This window comes from Syngnathus acus, chromosome 22 (assembly GCF_901709675.1).
Source record: "Syngnathus acus chromosome 22, fSynAcu1.2, whole genome shotgun sequence".
Lineage (NCBI taxonomy): Eukaryota > Metazoa > Chordata > Actinopteri > Syngnathiformes > Syngnathidae > Syngnathus > Syngnathus acus.
The window spans coordinates 1,010,892-1,033,857 of record NC_051106.1 but is presented as its reverse complement, the minus strand read 5'-3'; the positions used below and the strand labels follow the sequence as shown (position 1 = coordinate 1,033,857).

The following is a 22,966-nucleotide window of genomic DNA, read 5'->3' as shown; positions in this document are numbered from 1 at the left end:
GCCAATCAGAATGTCTGCTGATGGGTACCTGAGGTCGATTCTCAAAATGGTTTATAAACTAACGGGACCTGTTACAGTTTAAATAAATCGATACACAGCAGTTTGCCCTGAAACAATATAGCCAATTAGAATGTCTCCTGATGATGTCATGTTTTATGTCACCATGGTTACCTGGTTAGAAACATAGATCATGTTTAATATTCTCATATCAAGGGCTGGCCTTGATATGAGAATATTACACAAGATAAATATTAATTTGTGTGTTGACGCGTGATATCATCTGTTGCCACGGGATCCCCATTTTGCTTAATATATTTTTTTATGAACTAAAAGGACTTGTGGTTTTATTAACTCAACCTGATCAGTAGCTTTGCTCAATGATGACAATTGCAGCCAATCACAAGGTCTCCTAATGACATCACCACCAGGCGATGGCTATGGATAGAAATATTTATTTGAAAACTACTGAAATAGAAATAAATGAGCAAAATAATTGAAACATTTGTCATTAGATTATCTGCAAATAAATGTAAAAAAACGAAACATGAAAAGACGCCGAGCGCGAGCAATCGAAAGGCGGACGGCGCCCCCTGGAGGCGGCAATGGTGGGGGATTTCCTGGGCGGAAGCGGCGGAGGGGGTTTCCACTAGTGACCCGAGCACCGTCCCTTGCCGCAGTGCCCCCGACGCAGCTGCCGGAGCTCCTAACCCGTTCCCGGTAATCCCCGGCCCAGCATAGGAGAAGAGCGACGAGGAGAGCAGAGGAAGCCTCGGATGTGGACCATGAGGGGGCGAGCGGCAGGTCGGCGGTTCGAGTCCCCCGGAAAGGCGCCGAGGAGCGGCTGAGCTGATTCATGTGAGTCGGCACAACAGCGGCTCGTACCTTCGTTTGCGTTTGGTTCTTTTTGGGGTTGAATGTGACGTGGGTGTCATGCACGTCGTGGGCTGCCAAGTGTGCGCGTGAAGTCTTTTCCACGTTCAATGAGCTTGAAATGGGAGAAGAGAAGCCACAGATGCTAACCGCGTTAGCATGAGCAGCGGCCAGTAAACACAAGTCCCCAGACCTGATCAATCGAACTCAGAGCAAATCGAAATCAAGACGCACCATGGAAAGAAAGCACATCGTCGGAGCGTTTATTCCACAGCCTCTCTTTCCCTCATAACCATGTACGAGTAAGCCTTTTGTTCTCACTAGTAATACAATAAAGTAGTTGAACGACTGTCTTACGTTTTTTCCCACTGTCACGTTTTGCTTACTAGTACCTAATTAAAGCCTATTTGCATACTGCTGTGCTCACCGAGTAGGCTTGAATTAAAGGGCCTATATTATGTTTTTTTTAAGACTGAAAATGCAATAACTGCTCAATCGGCCGATTTAACTGACTAATTTAAAAATTCAAAAGGATCTAATCTAATGGATAAAATTAGAGGTGTCAAAACTAATCGACTAATTGATGATCAAATGAGCCGGCAACTATTTTAATAATTGAGTACAGTAAACGTGTAGAGCTGCTGTTTAATATAAATTATCCAAATACCCAGATTTTTTTCGTTTTAAATAACCAAAGATAAAACAGCTTATTTTGTGCTCCCTTAACGCAGTGTCTCACAATCAGGAGTCCACGACCACATTGCTGGCGCTACGTGGGAGCATTTAATTATCTATAGTTCCAATATACATAATAACTATTCTCGTTCATTTCATGAGCACATATCAGCAAAATGGTATGTGACAGGTCACATGACTGATTAAAAGAAAGTAAAACTGCTGTAGTGGGTCTGGCTTTTACTCTTGCTAAGGCTTTTGTTCCTTGTATTTAATGTTTAAATAGATATTTTACAATGTTTTAACAAATAGGTCAGCATCTCATCAGTAAAATAATTTTAAGTATAGGCCACATTATTAACCTGCATGAATTTAATTGTTGTGTGTGTGTGTGTGTGTGTGTGGGGGGCGGGGGTGCGTGCGTGCGTGCGCACACCAGGTCATGTCAGCCGGACACAGCGTTGACGGGAGGGAGGTGCAGGTTCCCCTCCAGCAGTTGGCGCCCTCCCTCATTCCGCCCCTGTCTGCGGCTCCTTCCATCACCCCGCCTCCCAACCGGCCTGCCAATCCCTGGCCTCCGAGCGACTCCTCGCAAGGTGATCGCCATGACGTCATTGCGCCGCCGCGACATTGTTGTCATGCCAAAGTGTATTTATGACAACATCGTAGGATGCAATTGCGTATGGATGATTTCAACGTTTTTCTGATGTGTGGATGATATCAGCTATGCGTGCACGTGTGTTACATTCAGGCGCACCAGCGGGCTTCATGCCCCTGGATGGCGGCTTCACGGATCACTTTGTGGACGTCCCCGAAGAGAAATATCTGTGCGAGTCCTGCCGGCTGGTCCTGTGTCAGCCCAGGCAGACAGAGTGCGGTCATCGCTTCTGCCAGACCTGCATTGCCCACATACTCAGGTGATAGATGCACACACAGGAGCAGCGTGTGTGTGCGTGCGAATGTGTGTGTGTGTGTGTGCATGCGTATGTGCGTGCGTATATATGTCTCTCCCCGGGTGTGTCTCGCTCTGTCCTTCATGTGTGTGCTTGTGTGCGTTGCAGCCGTCCCAACCCTGTGTGTCCGGCCGACATGGAGCCGCTGTTCAACAACAAGGTGATTGCATGCACGCATGAATTGATCGATGAGAAATTGATATCGATGAATACGAATTGCCCTCGCCCCATAGTGCCAATCCGACCTCGGTCGACCGTTTTGTTTCAGATTTTCCGCGACGTTTGCTGCCATCGAGAAATCCTGGCGCTGAAGGTGTACTGCCGCGCCGAAGCCAAAGGCTGCCAGGAGCAGATGAGCCTGCAGCAGATGCCCGTGAGACCGGCGCTGTCCCTCCGCCGTTACCGCAGCGACACGCCCGCCCACCAGCTCACCGCCTGCCAACCTTGTTGCCCGCAGGAGCACGCCAACGTGTGTCCTTTCTTTGAGGTGCCGTGCCCATTGGGCAAGTGCAAGGAGAGGATGATGAGGAAGGACATTCCCGATCACCTCAGCTGGAAGTGCAAACACAGAGAGAGCACCTGCGACTTTTGCCTCACCAAGATGCCGCTCACCGACTTGCAGGTAAACGCCGGCGACGCTGTGGCGAAGGGCTCGAACAAGCAATGGTCGCCCATCGCGGCTGTGCGTGAACCTGTCCTTTGTGTGTTTGTGCATAAGAAACACAAGGAGACGGTGTGCCCAGCCTTCCCGGTGTCGTGTCCGAACCTGTGCTCCTTCTCATCGCTGCCGCGGAGCGAGGTAACAAAAAGTCGCTTCCTTGTCGTGTCGCCCAAACCAATGTGTGTGTGTGTGTGTGTGTGTGTGTGTGTGTGTGTCTGTGTGTGTGTGTGTGTGTGTGTGTGTGTGTGTGTGTGTGCGCGCGCGTGCGTGTGCGTGTGTGTGGGGGGGGTATAGATAGATATATGTATACTACATATATGTATGTATATGTGTGTGTGTATATCTGTATACCGCTTGTCCCCACGGGGGTCACGGGCGTGCTGGAGCCTATCTCAGCAGTCATCGGGCAGTAGGCGGGAGACACCCTGAACCGGTTGCCAGCCAATCACAGGGCATACAGAAATGAACAACCGTCCGCACTTGCACTCACACCTAAGGGCAATTAGGAGTGCTCAGTCGGCCTACCATGCTTGTTTTTGGGATGTGTGAGGAAACCGGAGTGCTCGGAGGAAACCCACGTGGACATGGGGAGAACATGCAAACTCCACACAGGGAGGGCCGGAGGTGGAATCGAACCTGCACCCTCCTAAGTGTGAGGTGGGGTTAGGACATACATACACACACACAGTAATTCCTCGCTACATCGGGGTTCATTTATCGCGGCTTCAGTACATTGCAGATTTACTCCCCCAAAATATCAAAAATTCTAAATAAAAATTCTAAATTTATGAATTATGGCACCGAAGTTGCCCGCATGCCAGCAGAAGGCAGGGAGTGCACTTGTACCTTGTTATAAAAAAGTTGTTATAATAAGAGTTCTAAAAACAGATTTACAGTATTGTACCTTGTTACAATTTTTTTTACAATAATAAAAGACTTCTAAAAACATGTTTACAGTATGTACACTTGTACCTTGTTAGTTGTTATAATAAGAGTTCTGAAAACATTTACAGTATGTATACTTTAGCTACATCTATATATGTTAACACACACACACACGTATCCTATTTATATTATTTATACATTAGTTTCTGTGTCATTAATACAATATTTACATGTTTGAAACTATTATTTAATGTTCTAATGATAACATATGCACTTATATGGTTTAATATACATTTATTGATACACAATTACATACAGAATTATGTAGATTAAAAGGAGTGTGACACTAAGTTGCGGATTTTCACCTATCTTAAAAGTTAAAAAAAGTTAAAGTCCCAATGATCGTCACACACACATCTGGGTGTGGTGAAATTTGTCCTCTGCATTTAACCCATCCCCGTGTGATTTTGATCCATCCCCTGGGGGAGAGGGGAGCAGTGAGCAGCAGCGGTGCCGCGCTCGGGAATCATTTGGTGATCTAACGCCCCAATTCCAACCCTTAATGCTGAGTGCCAAGCAGGGAGGCAATGGGTCCCATTTTTATAGTCTTTGGTATGACCCGGCCGGGGTTTGAACCCACAACCTTCCAGTCTCAGGGCGGGCACTCTACCACTAGTCCACTGAGCTGGTTGGAACTAATTATCCGCGATAAACGAGGGATTACTGTATCTACACACACACGCACACACACACACACACACACACCGGGGCAAAAAAGTATTTAGTCAGCCACCAATTATGAAAGTTCTCCCACTTGAAAGATGAGAGATGCCTGTAATGTTCATCATAGGTACACTTCAACTATGAAAAAAAATCCATATATATATATATATATATGCAGGACTGTCTCAGAAAATTAGAATATTGTGATAAAGTTCTTTATTTTCTGTAATGCAATTAAAACAAAACAAGATTCATTGCAAATCAACTGAAATATTGCAAGCCTTTTATTATTTTAATATTGCTGATTATGGCATACAGCTTAAGAAAACGCAAATATCCTATCTCAAAATATTTCCTCAGACCAAGTAAAAAAAAAGATTTATAACAGCAAAACAAAATCAAACATTTGAAAATGTCCATTAATGCACTCAGTACTTGGTTGGGAATCTTTTCGCACGGATGACTTCATCAATGCGGCGTGGCATGGAGGCAATCAGCCTGTGGCATTGCTGAGGTGTTATGGATGCCCAGGATGCTTCAATAGCGGCCTTTAGCTCATTTGCATTGTTGGGTCTGGTGTCTTTCAGCTTCTTCTTCACAATACCCCACAAATTCTCTATGGGGTTCAGGTCAGGGGAATTGGCAGGCCAATCGAGGACAGTAATGCCATGGTCAGTACACCATTTACTGGTGGTTTTGGCACTGTGTGCAGGTGCCAGATCATGCTGGAAAATGAAATTATCATCTCCATAGAGCTTTTCAGCAGACGGAAGCGTGTAGTGCTTTAAAATCTGCATTTACTTTGGATTTGATGAAACAACACCATTAGCTGACATGGCTCCCCAAACCATCATGGAAACTTCTCACTGGATTTCAAGCAACTTGGATTTTGCTCCTCTCCAGGCTTTCTCCAGACTCTGGTGCCTTGACATCCAAATGAAATACTAAACTTGCTTTCGTCTGAAAAAGAGGACTTTGGACCACTCTGCAACTGTCCAGTGCTTCTTTTCCATAGCCCAAGTCAGACGCTTCAGAAGTGGCTTGACAATGGGAATACGGCTATTGTAGGCCATTTCCCGGACACGTCTGTGAACAATGGCTTTTGATATCTTGATACCTACTTGACTCTTTGAAGCTCCCCCAAATTCTGGAAGCGACTCTTCTTCACAATGCTGTTAAGGCTGCGGTCATCTCTCTTGGTTGTGCAGCGTTTCCTGCCACATTTCCCCCTTCCAACATACTTTTTGTGGATGTGCTTTGAAACTGCACTCTGTGAACAGCTTGCTCTTTGAGAAATTTCTTTTTGTGTCTTACCCTCCTGATGGAGGGTGTCAATGATGGTCCTCTGGACAGCAGTCAGATCAGCAGTCTTCCCCATACTTGTGATTTAGTTTACTGAACCAAGTTGTGTGTTTTTCAAGGCCCTTGCAGGTGTTTTGAGTTAATTAGACAATTCAAGTGATTAGTTGAATTCCTTACGAGTTTACTTTTTCATGATATTCTAATATTTTGAGATAGGATATTTGAGTTTTCTAAAGCTGTATGCCATAATCAGCAATATTAAAATAATAAAAGGCTTGCAATATTTCAGTTGATTTGCAATGAATCCAGAATGTATGACATTTTTGTTTTTTTAATTGCATTACAGAAAATAAAGAACTTTATCACAATATTCTAAGGAGACAGTCTACTACACCCCTCTCATTTCTGCAATGTTTTAATTACCGTATTTTTCGCACCATAAGGCGCACTGGATTATAAGGCGCACCCTCATTGAATTTTTTATTTTAGAAATGATTTCATATATAAGGCGCACCGGATTAAAAGGCGCATAAAATAGAAGCTATACTGCAACAAACTGAGGTTGACTAGGGTTGCGGTATGCATCCACTAGCCAATAACCAATGAGCCCTCAGTAAACAATCGCGTTTCTCAAACTATCTCATATAAAAGTGATCGGAACCGACTAAAGTTCAATCTAACACATTGGTACTGCTTACTTATGTTTCCCTTCCATATCGATCTGTAAATTTACTCGAAACATTAACGGAGTAGCCTATTTTGAAATGAAATAGCCTCGTGCGTACAGCAGCTATCATTATAGCATTAGCCACCCGCAAACTCCCATGAGCCTCAGCTCGCAGACTCCCGTGAGCCTCAGCAAAGTGTCATGGCGACCCCCTGCAAACAATCACCTTTCTCAAACTCTCTCCCATAAAAATGATCGGAACCGACTAAAGACTGATTCGACACATTGGTGCTGCTTATTTATGATTCCGTTGGATGTTGATCCGTAAACATACTCGAAAACATTTACGGAACAGCCTATTTTGAAATGAAATAGCCTTGCGGGTACAACAGCTATTCAGTGGGAAGCGATGCGACCTTGTAATTTACTAGTCGTACTAAAACGTACTGAAACATTTTGGCAGAGCGCTGTGTACAACCGGTATGGATCAACAAATTCATGAATTGATCCATATATAAGGCACTCTGCATTATAAGACGCACAGTGGTATTTTTGAGTAAATTTTAAGTTTTTAAGTGCGCCTAATAGTGCGGAAAATACGGTATATCTTGTCATGGGACAACACTGAAGAAATGACACTTTGATCCAATGTTAAGTAGTCACTGTAGAGCTTGGATAGCAAAGTAAATTTATTGTTACTTCAAAGTAACTCAAAATAAAAAATAATAAAATAAAATAAAATTAAACAAAAAGAAAAAACGCCTTTTTAAAGCATTTTTTCATTTGCGCATTTTTGTCCGATCGCGCAACTACAGCGCGCCGCCGAACGTGCAACCATAGCGCGTCGCCGACCGCGCAACTGCACCGCCCTGGTCGCATTATTGTGACAGAGCCGTCGCTGTAATTTAGAAAACATTTTTAAAGTCCACATGTACTTTCCAAAATTTAAGTGGACCTCAGTGCGCAGGGAGCTTAATTTTGTTCCATCGCGTAACTGCAGTGCACCGCCGAACGCACAACCGTAGCGCGCCGCCGACCGCGCAACTGCACCGCGCTGGTCGCATTATTGTGACAGAGCGGTCGCTTAAATTTAGAAAATATTTTTAAAGTCCTAATGGACTTTCCAAAATTTAAGTGGATCTCAGTGTGCAGGGAGCTTAATTTGGTCCGATCGCGCAACCGCAGCGCGCCGGGCGCTAGCTGTCGCATTGCTTTAGGAGCGTCTTTGTGTTTTAGGATGGCTTTACTGCTGCCACTTGCTTCCTTTGGAGGCATGATAAGAGTTGATGCAATCCTCAGAGTAACGAGAACGTAATAACGAACGGAGTCAGTTGGCATGCGGGTCCTCTCGGCTCATCTCGCGAGGTTCGACAACCGAATTTCGTCCGACATCCGAAACAAAAAAATCGCGAATTTTTTGTTCGAATACCGATTTGTTCGAGAACCGGGACGTTCGAAAACCCATGCTCCACTGTATATATGTATATATATATATGTGTGTGTGTGTGTGTGTGTGTGTGTGTGTGTGTGTGTTTGTGTGTGTGTATATATATATATATATATATATATATATATATATATATATAAATTGAGCACTCAAAATTACCCGTGCTGTGAGGAGCTGCGCCCCACAGTCATTATTAATGCGCAATGTATAGCTTCTACTATGGAAGCTCGTCTGAGGACGACCGAGAGAGAGAGAGAGAGAGAGAGAGAGAGAGAGAGAGAGAGAGAGAGAGAGGAGAAATTACCCGTAGGTGTGAGCGCGGATGGTTGTTCGTCTCTGTGTGCCCTGTGATTGGCTGGCTACCGATTCAGGGTGTCCCCCGCCTACTGCCCGATGACTGCTGGGATAGGCTCCAGCATGCCCGCGACCCCCGTGGGGACAAGCGGTACAGAAAATGGATGGATGGATGGAGGTTTCTTTGTTTGCTGTATGCGTCTTGGCCAGAAGGAGCAGTACAACATGTACAGCACAATTACAGTAGATTTGTTGATGAATCAAGAAAGAAGATGTGACATTAAGCTAATAAGTGATAATAATAAGTAATAATGAGTTGTTTTTTGCAGAGGATAAAGAATATACACCCAGAAGTATTGTTGAATGCCATCTGCACGTGTTGCTGTCAACTTAGAATTACTCCAATTATTTATGCTAATTTTGTCAGCCCGTCAATAGCGCTTTGCATTGCGTGTTAGCACTGAGCTAGCAGCCTTTCTTGAATGTAACTTTGGTTAAATACACAATGTTCTACTCTCTGTTTTGAGTTGAGTCTAACACCAATTTTGAGCAGTCGCGTTACTCCCGCCGCTGGACCTGTGTGCGTCCGTTCGTGTACTGATGTGTGTGTGTGGGGTTTTGCCAGCTGGCCAGTCACCAGCACGAGTGTCCCAAAGCTCAGGTCATCTGCCCCTTTCAGCGCTATGGTTGCATGTACAAGGTAAGTCCACCTCCGTCGCCATCCTGTTTTGTACCTACCCTGCTGCTGTTGATTAAAAGCCTGCGTGTGCATGCGCAGGCGCTGAGTCCGGAGGTCCAACAACACGAAGCCACGTGTGCCGCTGAGCACCTGAGGATGATGATGCTCAAGAACATCTCCCTGGAAAGCAAGGTGGCCTCTTCGGCATCATCCTCATCTTCATCTTTACAATGAAGGATACTTCATGCGCACGTGTCTGAATCTGCTCGTGTCTTTGGCCACATGTTCATATCTCGTACGCATCGTCCGCGCGTGTGTAGGTGGAGGAGGTGAAGGCTGAGTTGATGGACAAGCGCAAAGCCGTCCCTCTCGTGAGTTCCCGTCTTTCCGAGGCTGAGAAGCACAACGGCGAGCTGAGGGACAAACACAGACACATGGAACAAAAGGTGGCCTCCATGCAGGTCGGCACACACACACACGAGCATGCACAAACGCATGCACATACGTAGCTCTACAAGGATTTCAGTGACACATATTTCCACAAAAGTAGCAAATGACATGTTTGCGAGTTGATCTAGAAATCATAGCTCTGTCTCCCCATGTGAAATCTACATTCAGTCAACCAAGAAGTAGTTACTGTGCTGTTTGGTGACATGGTGAGCACCACACCAAACATGGACCGGATGACTAAGGCTAGCACGTCATAAAGCTTAGCAGCACCTACGACGTCGCTCCATCTGTCACGTTTGCATTGAGCCCAGCACGCCCTCTCTCGCCGCCTGTCTTTGTAGAAGGTGATGAGCACCCACTCCGAGAAGCTTCTGGAAGTGGAGCTGGAGCTGCGTTCTCTAGCCTCGCTGCGGGACGAGCTGGACAAGGTCCGCCTGTCGTTGGACGCCGTTCGTGCCAGGCTGGGCGTGCTGGAGCAGGGAGGACGCTCCGCCGCAGGAAGCGTCACCCTCGGTAGGCACCGGCCGACAAACTGCGACTCGGACACAAAAGCGGGCATGCTAAAGTGGTTTGTGACACGGGCGTGTTTGCGCGCAGCCTCGCTGGAGACGCAGCAGAACCGGCAGGGCGACATGCTGAGCGTTCACGACATCCGTCTGGCCGACATGGACCTTCGCTTCCAGGTGCTGGAGACGGCCAGCTACAACGGGACGCTCATCTGGAAGATCCGTGACTACAAGCGTCGGAAACAGGAAGCGGTGGCGGCCAAGACTCTGTCGCTCTACTCGCAGCCCTTCTACACAGGATACTTTGGCTACAAGATGTGCGCCCGCGTCTACCTGAACGGCGACGGCATGGGCAAGGGCACGCACCTGTCGCTCTTCTTTGTGGTCATGCGTGGCGAGTATGACGCACTCCTGCCGTGGCCGTTCAAACAGAAGGTAGTGTGCGCCGAACCGCTCGCTACGTGGGGGGGGGGGCAAATATTTGGTGATTCGAGCGCTGGTCTAGTCAAGTCAATTCCACTGACAGCTTGGCAGATCGTGAACAATTCTTCCAAAGCAGGCTTTGAGCTATTTATTTTTTTATTTCATCCGCCGCATAGCTTTAATGGCTTAATGCTGACAAATAATCCTAAACGCCATTGGCATACTAATGGTTAGCATCGCTAGCCGTGGGTTTTGCATCTATTTGAACACTACCGCATCAAGCTCGTGATTATCGATTATCATGTCGCATGCGTCAGGTGACCCTGATGCTGATGGACCAGGGTCCGGCGCGCAAGCACCTGGTGGACGCCTTCAAGCCGGACCCAAACAGCAGCAGCTTCCGACGTCCCGCTGCCGAGATGAACATCGCCTCCGGGTGTCCGCTCTTCGTCTCCCAGAGCGTCCTGGAGTCGGCCAGCTACACCAAGGACGACACCATCTTCATTAAGGTGCGACGCACCCACCGCAATGCATGACTTTGAATGTGATTGGTTCATTTGGAACAGAGCCGCACTCTCAGGTGAGGGTGTGCACACATGTGCAACTACATTATTTCACATGTATCTCCCTGGTCAGAAAACATTTTTTTCCAATTGCTATGTAAAGGTTGTATGTCACAGGAAGAAAGCAAATAATTTCTCGTGGTCTTATTTTTTTTTTTTAACTTTATCACCAAAAGATGGCACTTGAATAGGGGTGTGTAGACTTTTGATAGCCACATGGTATTGTGTGTTGTTAGGTTACCGTGGATACTTCTGACCTTCCTGATCCATGACCGTGCTGTGCGACTCGGACACACCCACCCGGCGACGACGGGAGAGGAACCCGGTCCAGGCGGCCAATGGCGGAAGGGCGTGTCTTCTTCTTCTGATTGGCTGCATGTTTGCGTGCATTTGTGCGCGTGTGAGGCACCACATAACCGCGCCGATGACTCTTGTGAGGCCGTCGCGGTTGCTGCTAGTTATTGATGCTGTGCATCAAGCTTGACTTCCTGTTTGGCAAGGCATGCTGGGAAATCGACGGCAGGAGCCAAGGAAAGTTGTGTCACATCGGCGAGTCGCGGCGACGCCGGACGTGTGGAGGTGGACCTGAACATGGAAGTCAAACGTGTGGACGTTCCGCCGTGGCCCCGCTCACTTCTTCCATAGGATTGTTCGCTCTACGAATGTGATTCAAAGGAAAGACGTGTAAGTGTTGTTTTCGTTTTTGTGGTCGATGACGGGAATAAAGGAAATTCCCTTGCAAGCACTCCTTTATTTCCTTCTGTTTCCGCAGTGCGTTTTCATGGGGTGCAATTCCAAATCTGATAAACAATGACGTTTGTTTGACAGTGTTCAATCTATACCTCATTTAAGTCGACTGCGGTATTTGGAAGGAGCAGTTCAGGAAACGTGGAATTCAAACTAGAGCTCGAATCATCTCAATATGGAATCATCAGATGGAAAAATGTAATTTCATAATGAAATGTGGAATTCAACGTTTTGGAAACATGGCATTGAAATAGCTGGAGCATGGATTTGAAATTAGATTGGAATGTGGTGGACATTTTTTTATTCAAATCATGAGATTCAAGTAAGACAAACCATGGAATTGAAAATTTGAATTGGAAATTTATTGCAACATGGAATTAAAGTCACTGTGGGATTCCAATTGTTAAAATTGAGTCATGGAAACATCACATGGAATTAAAATACTCGCGATGTGGATTTAGATTAATATTGAAACAAATGAAAGTTATCAAGAGATGAAATTGAAGATATGATTTGTATCAATGTCATCAAATTCAAGTAAAACAAAAGATGGGGGTAAAAGTCAATTAAAATCATGGAAGCATGCGGTAGGAATGCTTCATGATTTTAATGTTTAAGTCCTACAGTTATTGAAAACTGAGGCATGGAATTAAAGTATTGTGGAATTCGTTTAATACAGTAAAACTTGGGAAAACAAGGAATTAAAAGTCAGTGTGGCACATGAATTAAAATTATGGCAAATTGAATTGGAATTATGGACTTAAAATACAACAAAACATGGAACTGAAAGTCTTCTTTTAAATTTGACATGTACATTCCCATTAAATTAGCTCATATCATTAAAAGTAATGAATTCATTAAATCAGATGGAAACATGCAATGAAAAGTGCTGGAAATTTTCAGTAAAAACAATTGCATGCGGGAGGGGGTGATTGTCGCCTTCCTCCCGTCCAGCAGGTGGCGACCATGCGCCCGAAGCTGACCAAATACGAAGAATTAACAGCAGCTGTAGAAGAAGAAACTAGACGCGATTGCAAAGTATGTAATCTATCGTTGCTTGTAAACGTTTCCATTTGTGCTCCTCCAAATCAACTAATTTCCATTCTTCAAAAATGCTATTCTTCAAATTTCCATTCTTCTTGTGGGTTTGAATTCAAAAGGCGTGACGAATTGTCTCCATCGCTGCTGTACTCCGGTGAGTTGAATTAACTTGGACAGTTTGTACATGAGCAAACAAGCTAACAACAAATTATACAAGGAGGCGACATTTTATATCTTATATTTTGTTTTTGAAGACAACGTTCGTTTCATCTCTATAGACAAAGTGGGACTCGTTGATAATTTAATGATTTTAAATTAAGACGGGACGCCCACTTGTAAAGTCTACCATCCTCAACATCCGGTTGTTTTGTGATGTTTCCGAGGTAAACGAGGGAGGCACCATTTTGTTTGGACCGTTCCATAAAACAGAGACTGCTCTTCCCCGTGTAGTCTCGACCTCTTTGAAACTCATGTAGACCCAGTTAAGACCCTAAAGCATTTTATTTGATTTTCTAAATTATAGTTCTCATGATGTTTTGCTGGCATCAAACAAACCTGTAGGTTCCCAAGAACACGGTTTTAATATATCCAGCACGCAACTTCACATACACCGACTGCCATTAACTATCACCCTTCTCGTCGTCCAAAACACCTTAACATTTCTTATACTCGCGAGAGTTAACTGTGTGTGTACTTCAGGTACCATAGAAATTTCCATATATTACATCTCCCCCTTTTAAAGTCATAACATGCTTTCAGTACAGACTGTATAACAAAAATCCCTCGACTTACTCCATGCATCTAAATTGATTGATTGATTGAATATTTATTGATCCCCAGGGGTGGGGAAATTCAGGCCCCAGCAGTATCCATACCACAGAGTGGGTATACAAAAGACACACAGATGGCATGAGCGCAACTCAATGAGCTCTCATAAGGCTGCCACACAACGGCGCCACAAAGAAAGTCAGAAAGTACTCAAGATAAAAGCCATCGAAGCAAATCAAAGCTAAAAGACAAAGGGAAAAAAAAAAAGTAACAGCGGCCAACCAGCACCCCTCAATACAAGAGAACACCCCAAAACACACAAAATAGGCTCCACGGGGTCCATAGACAGGTGTAAGGGCAGTCCAGTTCAACGGCGCCCAATGGACCGTGGTCGTGAATCGGTGAAAACATCACAAAGCAGGCAAACGTGCGAGCAGCGTCCTGGGCACCCAGTCGGGGCACGTGCAGATGGTCACCACGGGGCTAGCAAGGCGAAAGTCGTTGGTTCCGACGAGCACGAGGGAGCGGACTCCCCCACAGGGGTTGCGGCTGCAAGGCCAAGGCGAGGGACCCGGTCATCACTGGCCGGATAAGCAGGAAGCTGTCGTAGAGTTACGCCGGTCTCGACCGATGATCCCGGTCCCAGGAAGAAAAAAAAATAATATCCGATCCGAAGAGATACCGAGGTGCGGTAGAAGGCACCAGCATCGCCGAATGGACAAAAAGACAGAAAGAAAAAGGAGAAAAGAAGGAAATAAAGAGGAAAAGATCCTATTATGTCGAGTTTACGTCCAGAGCAGATAAATGTAACTATTTTTTTCTTCCACATCAACAATGTTCTCATAAATCCAGTCTGTTGGCTGGTTTACTCACTCTTCCTGAACGAGTGATGGTGACTGTCTGTTCCGTCTATACTGTCCTCCGTCAGTAGACTCCACCAAGTAGGACCTTGGAGTAGAACTGGCTTGTACCACCGTACCTGGGGTTGTCCATTGTCTCTCATCATCCAGTTTCATGAGGACCTTGTCCCCTGGACTCAGCTGTGGAAGATTCCTCACTCCATTCCTGCGGTTGTAGTAAATAGCTTGCATTTGCTTAGCAGCTGCATCCCTTCGTCGAACTTTGTCTTTTTCCGGCCATCCTGGATCTAGGTTCATGGACAAGGTTGGGAGAGTTGTTCTGATCTTTCGACCCATCAACAGCTCAGCAGGACTCACTCCCGTGGATGATGATGGTGTAGCTCTGTATGTCATCAAGGCCATGAGAGGATCTTCCTGTTTAAGAATAGCTTTTGCTACCTGCACAAAATTTCGGGAGCACTTGTTATCCCAAATGGGAGGCTTCGAAAGGCGTACCTCCCAAATGGCGTAATGAAGGTGGTCAGTTTGCAGCTTTCCTCATGCAATGGGATCTGCCTGTCCATTACTTTGAGCATAATGTGGACTAGATGTCAAATGGATAAAGTCATATTCTTTACTGAACTGCCTGAACTCCTCTGACACTAATTGACGTCCATTATCGTTGACTAACACTTCTGGAATACCATAGCGTGCAAATATGGCTTTCAGCTTACCAATGACTTGCTTGCTTGTGATCAACGGCACATGTAAAATCTCAATGTACCTTGAATAGTAGTCAGTCACTACCAAATATGACTGCTTCCTATGCTCACACAGATCTATGCCTACCTTTTGCCAAGGCCTGGATGATAACTCACTTGGCTCTTTTCTCTGTGTGGCTCTGTTTTCTCTGCAAAAGTTACATTGAATTACTTTTGTCTTGATGTCCTGTGAGATTCTCGGCCACCATACTGACTGATTAGCTCTTTCTCTACGTTTTACCAACCCTTGGTGCCCATCGTGAATCTTGTCTAAGATCTCATTCCTCATTGATTTGGGAATAACAATACGATTTCCTCTGGTGATCAGTCCTTCTACCAGTGACAGTTCTCCTCTCACTTGGTAAAATTCTTTCAGTGACTCCGGTACCTGCTTCTCATACTCATGCCACCTCCTTTTTATTAACTCTCTCACCAGCTGAAGGTGGGAGTCCTCAGCAGTGTGTTCCTTTATCTCTTCCATTCTTTGTGGGGTAGCTAGGAGATACCTCAAGATGGAGTCGACGTGTGCAGCAACATCATCATTGTACGTATCATCACCCTCACCTTGAATAGGGCCTCTGGAAAGAGCGTCTGCCACAGCTAGTGTTTTTCCCGGAGCAAATACAGCTTCTGCATTAAATCGCATCAATCTCATGAGAAGCCTCTGACATCTTATGGAAACGTTATCCAAGTCTTTGCTGTTCATGAGCGGTACTAAGGGCTTGTGATCCGTGATAAGCTTGAAATGGTCCAATCCAAACGAGTATTTATCAAAATGTTCGCATGCCCACACACTGGCAAGGCATTCGTCGATACGCGATACACACAAATAGAGAAACTATTTGTGCGTATCGCGTTTCAGCATCTCTGAGTGTCCTGGAACAATATGCAACAGGTTTCCAATCCTCACCTTGTTGTTGAAGCAGAACTGCACCCAGCCCATAACTGCTGGCCTCGGCTGACACCACTGGTTGCATCATACAAGATGAGTACAGGTGCTGACGTTAAAGCCATCTTCAAATTTTGGAAGGCTGACTGTTGCGCGGACCCCCACTGCCCTTCACCTGTCCCTTTGAGCAGCCCATACAGTGGTTGACCGCTGGTGGATAAGTCCGCGATGAACATGGCCACATAGTTCACCATTCCCAAGAACCTCTTGAGCTCTGACACATTTTGAGGTTGTGGAAAGTTATTAATGCCAGCTATCCTTTTCCGATCAGGTCTGACACCATTCTCGTCGAAAACGTGTCCCAGAAAACAAATCTGCCGCTGTTTAAACTTGCACTTGGCTTTGTTTAATTTAAGACCTGATTCCTCAATCCTCTTCAGAACCTGCTCCAGGCGTCTGTCATGGACCTCCTCGGTTTCACCATGAACAAGGATGTCATCCATGTAGACTTCAGTTCCATCTAACCCCTGCAGGGTCTCTGCCATTTTCCGTTGGAAAATTTCGGGAGCACTTGTTATCCCAAATGGGAGTCTTCGAAAGGCGTACCTCCCAAATGGCGTAATGAAGGTGGTCAGTTTGCAGCTTTCCTCATGCAATGGGATCTGATAAAACGCACTTGCAGCATCCAATGACGAGAACACCTTTGAACCTGAAAGCCTTGGCATAATTTCCTCGACTGTTGGCAGCACGTACTTTTCACGCTTTACGGCTCGATTCAATCTTCTCAAATCTGCACAACATCGAACCTCCTTTTTATTTGGCTTTAGGACTGGCACCATGGCAGCACACCACTCTGTAGGCTCCGTTACCTTCTCTATGATGCCTTCTGTTTCAAGTCGGTGCAGCTCCTTTTTCACTAGCGGTACTAGTGGCAGTGGTACTCGTCTTGCGCAATGGACTGCATAAGGCTGGGCATCCTCATTTAGTATGATTTTCACAGGTTCCGTCTTTAATAGGCCACTCACTTGGTCTACTCTTTGAACGAGACCCATTTCCACAGCTTCTCGCTGGCTGAGCAGACTACAGCAGTTACCTTTCATTACATACACAGGAAAAGTGTATTCTTTACCCTTGTATACTGTTTTGGCTGTGAACCACCCCCTACATCTGAGCCACCCGCCTGGACCGACAAATGGTCTCTCTGCTTTATTTAATTTCAGGGATGTGGGGAGCTTCACGAAAGTAACTTCATTTATAACAGTCACATCAGCCTCTGTATCAATTTTAAATGAAAGTGGCATCTTCTCTATTTCAAGTGTAACAGTCCAATTGTCTGAGTTGGCCTCCTTGCTGACCTCACCCAAAAACTGGAACTGTCCCGTGTTCTCAGTGACTTCTTTCACTTCTTTAGTATGACGCACTCGTGGCCAATGTCCTCTTTTGTTGCACTTTCTACATGTACTTCAGTAAGCAGGACATTTTCCTTTTTCCTGATGCTGAGTGCCACACCTGCCACAGCTCTTGTCCCTTTTCTGGCCTGTGGCGCCACCTTGTGGTAAAGACCACACTGTGCCTTTTGCTGCGTCCCCCTCCAACTACCGTCAACATGAGCCACTTGTATGTCCGGTAGCTGGGACTGGAGGCCAATTTGTATTGCCACCTCCTCAGCTTGACGCACCTGCTGGATGACTTGTGATAGCGTCAGGTCTGCCTTGAGCTGAAACATCTGAGATAATTCCTTATCTCGAATGCCAACAACTAGTTTATCCCGGATGTGTTCATCTCTCGTCGCCGAACTCACAGTTCTCCGCCAAATCAAATAAAACTCTGATGTATGCTTCTGCCTTTTCCCCGGCCAGCTGACTTCGCTGATAAAAAAGCAGGCTCGTTCGTGTATTAAGTACCATCTTGGAATGAAGTCATCATCAAACTTCCTTAGCACGACGTCGTAGTCTTTTTTTTATGTCCTTCTTCCTCAAACCCGAAGGAGCTGAATATTTTCTCCGCCTCACGTCCCATGGCGTAAATGAGCGAACTGACCTGGACCTCGCCGTCCGAAAGCACAAAAATCTCTGTTTCCACTCCGGCAACTCTCCTGGGCTCGTGAACTTGAACTCCTCCGGTGGACTAAACTTCGACATCTTAATCGCATTCTTCCACTCGCGTCACTTCTGACACCATGTGATGTTTTGCTGACATCAAACAAATAAATTTGTAGGTTCCCAAGAACACGGTTTTAATGTATCCAGCACGCAACTTCACATACACCGATGGCCATTAACTATCACCCTTCTCGTCGTCCAAAACACCTTAACATTTCTTATACCGTAATTTTCGGACTAAAAGTCTCTCCGGAATATAGGTCGCATTAGCCATAAAATGCACATTAACGTGAAAAAAAACATATATAAGTCGCTCCGGAGTATAAGTCGCATTTTGGGGGGAAATTTATTCGACAAAATCCAACACCAAGAACAGACATGAACGAGCAACAACAGGCTAAACGATAGGTATGCTAACGTGACATAAACACAAACAAAGAGCTGAGAACGGGCCTGACGTAACATTCAGAGTTATTAAAAAAACTATTACATAAATAACACGTTTATAAAACCATCTGTGTCACTCCAATTCATTAAACCATCGATCGTCCTTTGTCAACAATGGGTGCGCGCCGCTGACGGCGCTTGCACTTCAAAATATTCCACAGGCCCATATAACGATATATAAATTAGATATCAAATAACTATTACCGTGTTTTTCCATGCATAATGCGCAAAATGTAACTAATTTATTGTCCTAAAATCTGGGGTGCGCATTATGCATGGGTACAACAATTTTTTAAGAAAATCTCCCTCGAAATAAAACTTGAAATCACACCTTTCTTCTTGTCAATCGCGCATCGCATTCAGCCATCCTGCCCAACACACTTAGTCAGTAAAATTCATAATTGACGACACATCGTTTGATGCGATGGTGCAATCCTTGATGGTGTGTTCTTGTCAAATATTGTTTGTTTTTTAATCTCCATCGCAAACCGGATATCATACGGAGGCCGCCATTACAGATGCGCAGAACGGATGCGCAAGACACGTCAGCTATATAAAGACCGAGAGTTCAGTTCTAAATGCGTATTACAGGTAATATTTTATTTCCCAACACTTTGCCTTGTTCCTTTCTTCTCTGCTGTTCACTTCAAACACGCTCCATATGAATACAATGCTCTCGTATCAGACGCTTGCTCGATCACCTGCTCGTTTGCTGTCACAATGTACCCTACACAAATCCGAAACATTTCTTCGCTATCGAGTTTGCTAGCGCATGCGCAGTGATACTGACCGGCAGAATAACATCCGGTTGTTCCCAAAGATGATCTTTTTTCTGAAATAATTTTACGTTTACGGACTTAAGTAAGAGTCAAAATTTGGGTTATACATGGGTACAGGCTTTTTTCCAGCATCGACATGCCATTTTTAGGGTGCGTATTATGCACGGGGGCGCGTTATACATGGAAAAACACGGTATATAAGCAATAATATTATCAAACCATCTGTGCACTCTAAATCATTAAATCCATCGATCAAATTCCTCGTCCTTTGTCAACAACGCCGCGCCTGCGCCCTGACGTCAGCCTCATCGTTATTCCACAGATCTAGTATATAACTATATTGTAGCGTTAACAAAGTACAAGGAAAGACGTGGGTTAGGTAAACGGCTCTTTATTTAACAAAATAAACTTCCGGGCGTGTGGCGGCGTGGACTTCCAGCCACGGAGGTGGAAGAGAGATCCATAGAATAGGACCGGACGTGCGTAAAAGCCATGACCGAGCCCCATCCACCGTCCCCGGACAGCCACCCGGCCGAGCGCCGGCCCCCGACTTCTATCCACGGAGGTGAAAAAGAGCTCCGTAGAGTAGGACCAGGCGTGCGTAAAAGCCATAATAGTTTTTCAAACCTTCTGTGTCACTCCAAATCCTTAAATCCTTCAAACTCTTCGTCCTCCGTGTCACTTAGAAACAAAGCTGCTAATGATGCCGGTAGTACGTGGGGCCCTTCGTCATCTTTGTCATCCCGTGATCAATCTTTGTCCTTTTTGTAAACAACCACCGCGCCACGCCGCGCTGCTGACGTCACTTGAAATTCAAATTACAGTAATCCCTTGCTACATCGCGGTTCGTTTATCGCGGTTTCACTTTTTTTTGAAAAGTTTTGAAAAAATTCACATATAAGTCGCTCCTCATTATAGGTCTACCCCCCCTCCCCCCCCACCCAAACTATGAAAGAAAAAACCCGACTTATAGTCCGAAAATTACGGTACTCGCGAGAGTTAACTGTGTGTGTACTTCAGGTACCATAGAAATTTCCATACATTACAGTTCTTAATTATTTTCTCAGTCAGGCACCCCTTCTTTCCCAGGAGAGAAAAAAAATACTAGAGGTGGGTTTACTTATAAACATTTTGCAAACAGCACTTGTTTGTATAAAAATATGTATAAAGTAATGAACAACTAAGTGTCAACAAAGGCACTTCTTTTGTGACCTTCAAGAACACTGTGTGCAGTGCATGCTGGGATGCTTGGGAGACTTACTTTGACGTCATCAATAAGATGAGCTCGGTAATGATGTTATCAGTGGGTCAAGACTCAACGCATACTCGAAATGCTTATTGGGTGATCTGGGCCCTCCTGCTCTGCGATTGGCCGGCTACTGTGACCGAAGGTGATGTGACCAATCAGGTTAGCAACTATTTTCTTTTGTTTCTTTTCCCAGATGCTAACGTTTGTGCTGCAACGCGTGTCACGGATTACGCCTGTGACACGTGTCAGGTGGTACTGTCACAACAGCTTACCTGTTCTCACACTGTACTCCAAGGTAATATGCATGCTAATGCTAACACGCCCAACAAAAGAACATTCTTTTATATTTTTTATAAACTCACGAATAATAAAATAGCTTGTCCCATAATCCAAATGCAGTCACTCCCTTTAACTGCCCGTAAATTGACCAGCTCGGTTGTGTCGACAGTCATCAATGGGATAAATGATTCTGAAGAGATTGTTTGCTAATGCTAACAGTTTATGAAGCAGCAAGAACATGTTAATGCTAACAGTTTATTTCGGAAGTGTTGCTAGTCTGTTGAGTGTTAAAAACAAAATATTGTAGCTTTGGTTTGAATTTTAACGTGGTAGCTTGCTAACGTTTATTCAAGAGTGAAGGATGCTGGTGTTCGAATGCTAACCGCCGCCGTTTTGTTTGTAGGATCCGTGTCCTCTGTGCGACGAAGCCAAAGAAGCTCTGCAGCCCCTCAAGCACAAAGTGAGCGGTCACAAATAACTCTGAATAAATGAATGACTGGTCCCTGATGTTTGTGGCCTGCGCGCAATCCAGTTTGTCCTGCAGCAGGTGGACATCAGTCATCCGGAGAACCAAGTTTGGCGAGACAAGTACAAGTGGGACATTCCTGTCTTCCATCTGAATGGTCACTTTGTCATGAAGCACCGCGTGGATGTCAAATTGCTTGACAAGCTGCTGGACGACCACCACAGTGACCAATCATGCAAACAAGGAATTGATGAACAAATAAACACATGAAGACAAAGTCATCCGTTCCTTGTCTTTCATTCTTTTTACCCATGACCAAAAATTGTTGGCATGATTGGCGGCTGATCTGGTGAGCTCATCAATATTTCAGCCGGTGTGCGTGTTGCCGTGGCGACGTCTGTTGTGGCGGATGGCGTCTCGGGTTAAAGTGGTGGACGTTCAGCTGGCGGTGCAGAAAACCAAAAGAAAGATGTCACCTCCAGCTGCAGCTGCTCCGCCAGTAAGATTTCCACAATTGGTCGTTTGACACTCATTAGGTCGCCAAGCGATGCCGTTAGCATTTTGCTAACGCCAGATGTGAGCGCCCGCTGCACATCTGGCGCGAGTGCGTCTACATGGGTTTGTGTATGCAGGACTGTCTCAGAAAATTAGAATATTGTGATAAAGTTCTTTATTTTCTGTAATGCAATTAAAAAAACAAAAATGTCATACATTCTGGATTCATTGCAAATCAACTGAAATATTGCAAGCCTTTTATTATTTTAATATTGCTGATTATGGCATACTGCTTAAGAAAACTCAACTATCCTATCTCAAAATATTAGAATATCATGAAAAAGTATACTAGTAGGGTATTCAACTAATCACTTGAATCGTCTAATTAACTCGAAACACCTGCAAGGGTTTCCTGAGCCTTGAAAAACACTCAGCTTGGTTCAGTAAACTAAATCACAAGTATGGGGAAGACTGCTGATCTGACTGCTGTCCAGAGGACCATCATTGACACCCTCCATCAGGAGGGTAAGACGCAAAAAGAAATTTCTCAAAGAGCAAGCTGTTCACAGAGTGCAGTTTCAAAGCACAACCACAAAAAGTCTGTTGGAAGGGGGAAATGTGGCAGGTAACACTGCACAACCAAGAGAGATGACTGCAGCCTTAACAGCATTGTGAAGAACAGTCGCTTCCAGAATTTGGGCGAGCTTCAAAGACAGTGGACTGAAGCTGGAGTCCAGGTATCAAAAGCCACTGTTCACAGACGTGTCCGGGAAATGGGCTACAATAGCCGTATTCCCATGGTCAAGCCACTTCTGAACTCAAGACAACGGAAGAAGCGTCCGACTTGGGCTATGGATAAGAAGCACTGGAAAGTTGCAGAGTGGTCCAAAGTCCTCTTTTCAGACGAAAGCAAGTTTTGTATTTCATTTGGAAGTCAAGGCGCCAGACTCTGGAGAAAGGCTGGAGAGGAGCAAAATCCAAGTTGCTTGAAATCCAGTGTGAAGTT

The 22,966-nt window shown here is 45.2% G+C and overlaps 2 protein-coding genes across 12 annotated transcripts in view; both read left to right on the top strand.

Annotated features, from left to right (window-relative positions):
- Window positions 1-597: 597 nt before the first annotated feature.
- On the top strand, window positions 598-11,843 carry traf3 (TNF receptor-associated factor 3). The gene is made up of 14 exons (XM_037242359.1): window positions 598-855; window positions 1,985-2,141; window positions 2,297-2,462; window positions 2,607-2,658; window positions 2,767-2,871; window positions 2,956-3,120; window positions 3,217-3,297; window positions 9,103-9,177; window positions 9,256-9,348; window positions 9,477-9,617; window positions 9,948-10,119; window positions 10,204-10,547; window positions 10,853-11,044; window positions 11,335-11,843. Exons 2-14 carry the CDS (start codon window positions 1,988-1,990, stop codon window positions 11,368-11,370), a joined length of 1,776 nt encoding a protein of 591 aa, XP_037098254.1. The 5' UTR covers window positions 598-855; window positions 1,985-1,987; the 3' UTR covers window positions 11,371-11,843.
- Window positions 11,844-12,785: 942 nt separating this feature from the next.
- Window positions 12,786-22,966, top strand: part of mipol1 (mirror-image polydactyly 1) — a 27,011-nt gene continuing 16,830 nt past the window's right edge. The window contains exons 1-4 of one of the 11 annotated variants that reach the window (XM_037242402.1): window positions 12,786-12,883; window positions 13,006-13,040; window positions 20,776-20,879; window positions 21,403-21,459. The gene's annotated coding sequence lies outside the window, so the exon portion shown is untranslated. The other 10 variants (XM_037242400.1, XM_037242404.1, XM_037242396.1 and 7 more) reach the window with 10 other exon arrangements.